Raw genomic sequence first — 10,931 nt, 5'->3', positions numbered from 1 at the left:
GTGTTGTAGTAAAGGCTGAACCTTCCCGCCAATGCACTGTTAATTTGGTTGTCGTGTGAGAGATAGCGACAGCAGAGCAGTCTACCAAAATGGCGCCTGGCATAGAAGTGTGTATGAAAGAGAAATGTGTTATTGAATTTCTCACTGCCAAACAAATTGTACCCATTGACATCCATCAACACTTGCTAAAGGTGTACGGAGACAATACAGTGGATGTCAGCACAGTGATTCGGTGGGCAGTGTGTTTCAACAGTGGCGAAAGTGAAGTGCATGACAAGCCACGCCATGGGCATCCCTGCTCAGCTGCCACTCCTCACAATGAACAGCGCCTCATCCGAACAGATCAGCAGATAACAACCAGGTACTGTCAATTCTGAACGCTACAAGACGAAGCTGACTAAGCTGAAAGCCCGTATTTCCCTAGTCAGGCCAGAGAAGCAGACAACCTTTCGCTTGCAACACGATAATGCTAGACCCCATACCAGTTTGGCGACCACCGCGCACATTGCAAAGTTTGGCTGGACTGTCCTACCACATCCACCTTATAGCCACGATTTAGCACCTTCAGACTTCCATCTCTTTGGGCCTATGAAAGATGGACTACGTGAGCAACATTTTCCAGACAACGATGCTGTCACTGCAGCTGTAAGAAAGTGGCTAGCCTCTGCTGGAGCAGATTTTTACGGGCGTGGCATACAGGCTGTTGTTCATCAATGGCAAAAGTGCATAACGAATGGTGGTGATTATGTGGAAAAATAGCTGTAAGTAGCTGAAATCTTGCTCTATTTAACTGTGTTATTATGATTTCTGTATCTGTTGTAGTTTTCTTTAAAAAAAATAGGAGGCATTATATACGGAACGCCCTAAGTACTTTAGAATACTAATATACATGATTCATAGTTCTTCTCGAAAACCTTCACAATGTTTATGATCCGTTATTCTCCATTCTGTGACAGCTCTGAGGAAATTAATTTTTCACATGTTCTTTCATTAATATTCTACAGTGGAACCCCAGCATTATAAAAATTTATAAAATTCCTAAAAATTCTCATTCTAACAGTTACTTATAATATCCAGAAATGGTTGAAATGTGATACTACAACTCTGTTCCCTAACTTCTGATTACACACAACAGAACATGGCATTAAGGTTTAAATAATAATGTACAGCAATACTTCTTATTCCTCTTTGAAAGTATTATCCAGGGATCTGAAAAAAGGAAGAACAATTCGGCACTTTCATTATAGTTACCATTATCTCAACTGAAACTTAAAAGATATTATTAAAATTTACATAACACTTCTATTTATAACCCATTATAAATAATGAGCTGTCCTTTACAAGCAAAACTCATACGCACTATTAATTTCTACATGCACACAAGCATGAATCACTCATATTCTATTCACAAGTCTCAGCCACATTCTGCCCCTACTTCACTGCATGTGCATATATGAACTAACATACTATCAACAGCTTAACGAACACAATGTAATTATTCATGTCTAAATTATATTCATGACTGCTGAAAATATTACAATGCCTACTATGTATTTTTATGGTTTTAAATAACATACTAGACTATAAAAATTATGTCTTGATCATATTATAATCATTGTGGAATAAACCACGCAAAAAAATGTTGACTCAAACAGAAGATGAAATTATACCTGATAGTAATATTTCAGCACCCAACACAGGCCACGAACATACTGAAATGCCACTCTGTGCCTGAACTCAATGTTGTCTGGGGCCACATCAAATTTGGATTCATAGTATCTGTCTTTGAAACCGTCTTCCCATAATCGAACTTCATCATGGGTTTCTTCTTCTTCTTCATCATCAGAATCTTTAGCCATCTGGTCTGATTTTCTCTTCTGTCCTCCACCACCCTACACAACATCATGATCTGAGATAAAGAAACTTCAACTTTATGAAATGTTATATTATCATCATGCCCTACTGTATACTCTTGAATAAATGTGAATGTTAACTTCTGTAACAACTACAGGAGATTTAATATCAGTGATAATGATACATATACAACAATGATGAAGATAAAGAGAGATAGACAAGACAGTCTAATGATAATCTACCCCAGCACCCACTTGTACACATTATACCTCACATAGCATAACTCTTTGCTCCTCCTAACATGGGAAAACATAATAAAATCAAAAGGGCCTTGCACCTTCCAATGTAGTAAACATCACACAATCATTTGATTTGGTTCATACAATCATAAGAAAATGCTTCACTGACTGAGACTAGATCTCTCTAATAGGGCCAATGGATTCGGAACCTCTTCTGCCTGGAAGAGACCCATTTTCCAAAAATTCTGTGGTTTGAAAAAACCAAGATGGGCAAATCTCAAAATAATAATCCCAGTTATAATAAAATCTTTCAAATTTAAATAACCAGAACAGACTATGCAGACAGCACCACATGTGTTCTAAATGGAAAGGAGGTCAGAGAAACTGAGTGACATGGCTGGACTGCATTAATCTTGAGTCAGGTCACGAAAGAGTGGCAGGCCCTTGAAAACACAGTGATGAATCTGTGTATTCCATAAAAGTTGAAAAATTGCTTTAGCAGCTCAGGGACTGTTAGTTTCATAAGAAAAATACTGCTTCATGAAGTTAGTTGTACCTCACACAGAGGTGGTCATTCTCAGTTTTTGATAACCATGAGGCTAGGCCACACCATAGCTCAAGAGCTTAGTTGCTGGCTTCCCACTGCGGCGGCCTGGGTTCGATCCCGGGGTCTGTTCAAGTGGGATTTGTGGTGGACAAAGTGGCACTGGGGCGGGTTTTCTCTGAGTACTTCGGTTTCCCCTGCCAATCTTTATTCCACCAAATTCTCCATCATCATAATCACCCAGGGCAGGCTACAATAGGCCAATTAGTGGCCACCATGCTGAGTGGACCCAGTTGAACTCCATCCCCCACTAAGGGAATTAAAAAAAATTAAAAGCCATGAGGCTCACTATGGAAGAAACTACACCACAGTTCCTTATCTTCACAGTTTTTAAAAGGTCAGAATGGCAGATAATAAAACAAAAAGCATTTAAATATAATGGTACAGTACATCAGACATTTACAGGTTTCAAACAGCTTAGGAAATACAGATGTTCAATCATACCAGCATTATTGAAAACTGGTCAATTAGAGTTCACAATATTGATTTCCATAATTAAATCTATGATCATCTAGAGAGACAAATGGAGCTCACTAACAGAATCCTATATTCCTTCTTTGGAATTTCTTAAAGAATCATAAATATACTAAAACTTTTATCTTACGAACAATTTAAAAAATTACCTTCCTATGACACATAATGCTTAAGTAAAGGTAAAGCTGTCCCTGTGCTTAACTACTTAAGCACTATGACATGAGGGCATATGGGGGAGTGGATGTATAGATCCACATTTTCTTGAACTTGGCACTCATTGGATGTGTGGGGTCAGCTTCACGCCTCAGCTGCTTTAATCCCAAGGAAAGAGCCCCTGGTACCCACTGGATAGGAGGTTGGGTAGACCCCAGAGCCGGTCTGGACAATGTGGAGAAGAGAAAATTCTTGAAACCTACCAGGACTCAAACTCTGACCCTCCATCATCCAGCTCATAGCTAGTCACTATACCAACTACGCTTTCATGGCTCCTAGATAATACTTAGTGCCTGAATAAAATAACACAGTACTTGGAACATCTGAAACTGTTAAGTTCCACAAATTTCACTGCACAGTGGTATACTGACTATGAAAACTGATCAAATGAAAACCATTCTAGCTCTTCCAGTGAACAAGGCCAGTTGCAGGTGATCGCATGGCTCTGCATATGATAACCAGCAGCTGACCATGAGATGTGCAATGAGGCAAATGGCAATAGTGAGACGTGGTTAGATGCTGTGTTCCATGTGCAGAATATGTCCAAACAGGACCAAAAGTTCATTGATGTGAAGGACTATCAGCCAGGTGTGTACAGAAATGGGTGTTTCTCAAAGACAGCATTGGTGGAGTGGTATCAGAAGTATTGTTCAGTGGGCAGGAAACAAACTATAAGGTATGAAGTGGCCATGTACACACACTGTTGCAATACCCAAGAATGCTGCAAATACGAAGGCAGCTGTTCATGTAGATATATTGCAGCATTTGTGCAGTAGCAGTGAAATTCAATATGGGTATTGGTACTGCACACATTGTCATGTGACACCTGAGATATCACAAGATGCATACTTGATGGGTCCCTGACTGCTTACATGGTGCTATCACTGAAGCATCTGCTGGCCTACCAGCAGAGACCAATGCAATTTTACAATGAACTCTGAAGGGGGAAGGAGCTGGGATAGTGTAGTCTACATTGCAAATTGCTACAGGCTGGATGACTGAGGAGCTGGAGTTTAAGTTCCTGTAAGGTCAAGAATTTTCTTTTCTCCACATATTCCAGACTGGCTCTGGGGCCCACCCAGCCTCATATCCAGTGGCTACCTGGAGCTATTTCACTGGGGGTAAAGCGGCCAGGGTGTGAAGCTGACCGCTGACTTCCAACTACTACCGAGGTCAAGAAAACGTAGATCTATACATCTACTGCCTCATACACCTTCATGGTGAAGTGCTTAATTAGTTAGGCACAGAGACAACTTCACCTTAACTTTTTACTTTGAAGGGAGATAAGAAGTGATGCCACCATTTTGAACCCACAGAAAAATCTGTTAAGGATACAATGTAAACATCCTCCTCTCCCTGTCCTAAGAAATTTGACTTCCAACCAACTGCAGGTAAGGTCATGTAAGATTTTCTTCAACATCAGTGGACTGCTGACACTAACATCTATGGGACCTGGACATCATCATTCATGCATAACACTACTGTAGAATTCTCAGCAAAACTGTATGGAACTACTGTTGGAGTATGTGCAGTGTTGTGCCCATTTTATTACACATTAAGTATGATTTTTGTAAGATTGGATACCTAGGTTAAACGCCAGACGGCTGGCTGGATGGCAAGGAGACAGAACCGTACCTGACGCCTTGCATTCCTTGTAAGTCGATTGTGCTGTACTTAGCAAAGATTGTTTACGCATCAGTGGAATTACCCTGTCAAGTTTCGCTCGCGTGACAGGAAACGTCCAATAAGTTTCTGACCTTCGGGGTTTTGCACAAGCAGCTTTTCCGTGACTTGAGAAAAAGTTGTGATTTTGGAATTGAGAAAAAAGCCGTTTGCAGGCATTCTGTTTTAGCAGTTGCTCAGAACAGATGGACTACAGCAGGGGTCTCCAAACTTTTTGAAACGCGGGCCACATTAGGTAATTTTGCACTTTCTACAGGCCGGATAAAATGATAAATTAATAACTCTAGATATGAGTTTTACTGAAAGCACAGAATTTCATAAACTAAATACAAAGTACGTGAGAATAAATTATCGTATATTAATGACAACAGACAGTAGTAGGAAATGCTTGTATTTTCATCACAAATTATAATAAAACAATTAATGTGAATGATGAAACTCTTTTTGCATTCTTAAAATCTGATTAAATTGAGGTGATGATGATCTGTTACAATTACACAGCACCACTGCAAGAAGTCTTGTGCACAAGATGGCTAGTAACGAACTGCTCGCGCTAACTACATTGCCACGAAATGACACTGCCGATCGAGGCCGAACAAGTACAAAGAAATACTGCACAGTATACGGTCCAGAATTAGTAAAATTGTGAATAATATTAATATTAACATAATATGGAATATCAATATATTTTAAACACAATCTTAATTAATGAATTTGAAATCTATGAACAAGTATTTTTTTTACCAGTACTCATTGGAAAATTAGTTCAACTGGCACATTTCTGCACAATTCTTTCGAGGGCCAGATAAAATCACATTGCGGGCTGGATGTGGCCCGCGGGCCGTAGTTCGGAGACCCTTGGACTAGAGCAAAGTGTGCTGTGAGAAGAAGTTGTGATAGCACTATTGTTCATCATTTTCATTGTGTTCAGCACGAGTGAGTACTTGACTGTGGTCGGGTCACTGGTTGATTGTTAGTTTGTTAAGAGATTCTGGTTCAATGGAGTTTTGAGAAAAAAAAAAAGAAAGTGTTGCTTTGTGCCATGTAGGGATAGTACAGTATGAGCAGTTAAATTGTGGGAAGTTGAAAACAGGGGTGTAGTCGAAGGTTGTGTGTGTGTTGATAGGTTGTTTGATGTAATAGCGTTTTGATTTATTACATATTACTTTTTTTTTTTTTTAATTTCATGCATCCTGCCATGTTACGATATATACAATCTCTTCATGTAACTGTCACAACACAGCAAATATAGAACTTCAAGGACAATGCTCAGTACAGTTCTGCTACATGTTTGGGCCACAAGTGGCCATCATCAGGCAAACACATTTATAACATTGTATCAAACTTTACGTACTGCAGTTCAGTGGTGTACGATTGTTGAAGTATACCTTGTGGCCTGCAATGTCCAGGACATGCTGCATCCCATGTACTGAAAGGTGTTGGGACATTTCCTCATCCAGCTCAAAACATGTCACCATATGACTTCCTCATATTTGATCACATCATGAAAACACTGAAGGGTTGTAGATTCAGGTCAGATAATGATGACAAGGCCATGGTAGTGTAATGGTTCTGGCAGCAGCTCAGGAGTTATTTGCAAATGGGATACATTGGCTGGTGCATCAAAGCGATGCCTCCCTCAATGTCCATGCAGGCTATTTTTAATGACCTCTAGTCCACTGTCCAGAAAACTCATTGACTGGACTCATTTTACAAGCCTCATATAAACAACTTAATTATCACATTTGACACAGTTCTACTGACATGGTTCATTATTTCCCTGCTTTTCGTAACTATGTATCAATGAAGTACCATATTACTCGTACTTTAAAAACTTAGCAGAATTCTCTACAATTGAAAATTACTATTACAATTTAGGCTGTAGTTTAACCAGGTACCTGATTACCTCTGGCCTCAGCATAGAGTTCAAAGCCTGTGAAGAATCTGTCCCCATCATTTGCTGCTCCACACGACTGCTGTGATGCATGCCTTCTTTTCGCATGCGGTATGCCTCCTGTCTTGGATTTTGTACAGGTGTTACTTCCCTGCCTAAAGGCTAGAAGGAGAGAAATAAACTGAATATAATGGCTTATACATGAACATTTAGCACTTAATGACTGACTGCGTGGAAACATTACAATGGGAAGAATCAATCACTCACTCACTCACTCATGGAGCTGATCCCTTCTTGAGACGCCGCCAATTGTGCAGCTACTCAAGAACTTCCTAGCATTTTATGGAAGCCAAAGGTTCATTACAATGTTCACAAGAGCCCTCCACTGGTCCCTGTCCTGAGCCAGATCAATCAAATACACATCAACTCATCCTATCTTTTTAAGATCCATTTTAATATTGTCCACCCACATACATCTTTGTTTTCCTAGTAGTTTCTTCACTTCTGGCTTTCCCACCAATATCCTATATGCATTCCTCTTCTTCCCCATTCATGCTACATGCCATGCCCATCTCATTCTCCTTGACTTGATCATTCTAATTATATTTGGAGAAGTGTACAAGTTATGAAACACCTCATTTTGCAGTTTTCTCCAACCTCCTGTCATTTCATCTCTCTTTGGTCCAAATATTCTCCTCAAGACCCTGTTTTCAAATATCCTCAGTCCATGTTCCTCCTTTAGTGTCAGAGACCAAGTTTCACACCCATACAGAACCACAGGCAAAATTATAGTTTTGTGTATTTTAATTTTTATGTTTTTGGACAGCAGATGAGAAGACAAAAGGTTCTGGACTGAAAGGTAGCAAGCATTAACTGAGTTCAGTCTCCTCTTAATTTCCTCCTCAATCAGGTTTTGATTTATCGTCATTTCCAAAAATCTGAAGTGTGCCACATTTTCAAAACACCTGTTACCTATTTCTTTTGTCATGATTTTGCCCTGTATTTTTGTGATGAGACAGCAACATATACTTAATTTTGTCTGTGTTTACTTCTAGACCAACCTCCTTACTTGTGTCAATCAAAATTTGTGTGTTTTTCTTTATGGTATCTATGTTATTACCCGGAAGATTCACCTCAGCATAGACCAACAGTTGATGTGTCCCATTACATTTCTGCTTTGCCTGGTTTTCCTGGACCTTCCTAATGCCTTATTCTAAAGAAAAGTTGAAAAGGAGTGGCGATAAAGCATCTCCTTGTTTTAGACCATTCTGGATAGGAAATTTATCAGAAAAATGTTTACCTATACTGACTTTACTATACATTTAAATATATTTTAATTAGCAAAAAAGTACTTTCATGGGTACCCCAAACTCTATCACAATATTGTACAGTACTTTCCTTCTAACTGGATCATAGGCTTTCTTGAACTCTATGAAGAGCTTATGTACCATCTCACTGTACTCCCATTTTTCTCAATTATCTGATGAATGCAAAGGATCTGATCAGTGGTTGATCTGTTACGTTGAAACCCACACTGATGATCCCGAATAATTTCATCTATGTATAGACTTAACCTTGAAAGAAGAATATTGGGTAACATTTTGTCTGAAGTTGATAAGAGTGATATCCCATGACAATTACTATAGCCAGTCTTAACACCCTTCTTTGACAATTACTACAGCCAGTCTTAACACCCTTCTTATAAACTGGTACAATAATACACTCCTTTCAATGATCAGGCAATTTTGCTTTATGTCATATAGAATTAGCTTATGGATCTTAAGAACGTAATATTTTGCCGCGTGCTTGAATAAGTTCTGCCAGAATTTGATCACTAGCTGGCGATTTATACTTTTTCAATTTTGCATTAACACTTTGAACCTCAAAAGGGCTAGGATCAGGTACTAACGGCTCAGCTGTATGTATGTCTGTCTGCCTAACATCACTGACCCTTTGCACATTCAATAAATGGGAGAAGTAGTCCTTCCACCTATTCAAAATGTTGTGGGAATCTGCAAGCAGATCACCATTCTCATCCTTCACTAAGTTACTTCTAGGTTGGTAACCCCCTTAAAGTCATTTACTACGCTATTGAGACCACTAATGTTCTTGTTCTTACTGTTAGTTCCAAGCTCATCAATTTTGTCTTCTAGATATTCCCTTTTCATTCCTGAAATGCCTGCTGGTTTCATGTCTTGTACTGTTCAGACTATTCCCATTTATCTTGCATCGCAATTTGGCTTGTCTCCTTTCATCTAATAATTTTTGGCATCTTTCATCAAACCATGGCTTGTGCTTCTTACATTCAAAATAACCTGGATTCTCTTTGGCTGAAATTCTGATATTCTATCTAATAGCTTCCCAAGCTCTATTGATATCCACCTCAGTGTGAACCTATTTGAGATTTCAACATGCTACTGCTCTTTAACCTATACCTCATTTAATTTCTTGAGATTGAACCTCTCCTTATGAACTCTGTGTATTGTTTGTTTACTCACTGCCAGTCTCTCGCTAACTTTGCCGCCACTGGGCAGTGGTCAGTATCACAATCTGCTGCCCTGAACGATTTGACATCAAGTATACTTGAATGCCGTCTCCTATCAAAATACGGTCAACTTGGCTGTGTGTCTTACCATCAGGAGATGTCCATGCAAATTTATGAATTTTACGATGTGGGAACGTTGTACTTTTGACAGCAAGATTTTTTGATATGACAAAGTTTACTACTCTAACTCCATTATTATTACTAATTTTGTGTGACCTCTCATTCCCAACTGTCTGTTTGAAAATGTCTTCCCTACCTACTTTGGCATTGAAATCTCCTAACAAAATCTTCACAGGGTATTTAGGGAATTTATCAAATACACAGTCTAGATCTCCATAGAACATGTACTTCATACATCAATTTTATCTTTTGTTGGGGCATAAACATTCAGAATGATGATATCACACCAGCGGCCTCTTAGTCTTATGCATGAAATCAAGACATCCTATCATTAACAAACTCTGCCCTCTTAACTGCTGATATGATTCCCTTATGCACACAAAACCCTGTTCCTACCTCATGATTCTCATTCCCCTTTCCATAGAAAAATGTACATTTGCCTGCTGGTTCGGTGCCACCTCCATCCCATGTGGCCTCCTGTACTCCCACTAAATCTAACTTACATATTGAGATTTCTTCCGTCACTGCCCTTAGCGAACATGCCCTATACATACTTCTAACAATCCAAGCACCATATCTCATGTCCATTTTCTTTCACTTAGGTCGTTTATCCAGAGAATCTGTCCAGTTCCGAGGCTTCTTGTCATCTTTCATAACAAGCTTATTTTTTACAGTGAGGAGTTGTTAGCCCCACACCCGAACCCCAAGCTGAAAGACCACCCCTTGTCAGCTGTCCACAACTGGTTATTCAGTATATTCACAGGTACCCTTCATACCTGCAGGCTGTCGCCTCCATCAACAACCTGAGGATGCACCATGTCATGGTTACAGGGCACCACCTATCATGGTCAATGGGAAGTACAGGGAGTATCAGAGGAAAAATGGTGCCATCTTAATATAACAAGAATTTACAAAATCTGTGAAAGTACTCATTATAATTAGTACTTGTCTCAAAAAATAGTTCAAAGACATACTCTTCAAGCTCAGTATACATATTACTATACGGCGTTAAGATTAAAAAAAAATATGCATGCGCCATATATTTATTCTTGTTGGTGTGTCCGCACTGAGCACTTACTAAAATGCCCATACTGCCTTCACTGTGTCTGTCTGGCTGTCTATCAATCTGCATGTAGAAAAATGAGAATCACTAAATTAATTTTCGTGAAATTTGATATTAAGAATCTTTACTGATACAAGTCAATAACTTCAATTATGGTTGAAATCTGTCAATTAATAAAAGTCACTATCAAAATACATTTCCGCAAGGATTTCACACAAAAATCACATGAACAATCTAAACTG

General features: G+C 39.1%; 1 protein-coding gene across 1 annotated transcript in view; it reads right to left on the bottom strand.

Moving 5' to 3' along the window:
* The window catches only part of LOC111872271 (5'-3' exoribonuclease 2 homolog), a gene marked incomplete at its 5' end in the record, with an annotated part of 132,454 nt that extends 125,331 nt beyond the window's left edge, over nucleotides 1-7,123 (bottom strand). Inside the window, 2 exon segments of the mRNA XM_023865985.2 lie at nucleotides 1,671-1,892; nucleotides 6,974-7,123. Coding sequence (XP_023721753.1) covers nucleotides 1,671-1,892; nucleotides 6,974-7,069 — 318 coding nt within the window.
* Nucleotides 7,124-10,931: the final 3,808 nt, after the last annotated feature.

Source organism: Cryptotermes secundus, unplaced genomic scaffold (assembly GCF_002891405.2).
Source record: "Cryptotermes secundus unplaced genomic scaffold, Csec_1.0 scaffold1758, whole genome shotgun sequence".
Classification (NCBI taxonomy): Eukaryota; Metazoa; Arthropoda; class Insecta; order Blattodea; family Kalotermitidae; genus Cryptotermes; species Cryptotermes secundus.
Note: the sequence above shows the minus strand (reverse complement) of the source record. Positions and strands in the feature narration are given on the sequence as shown.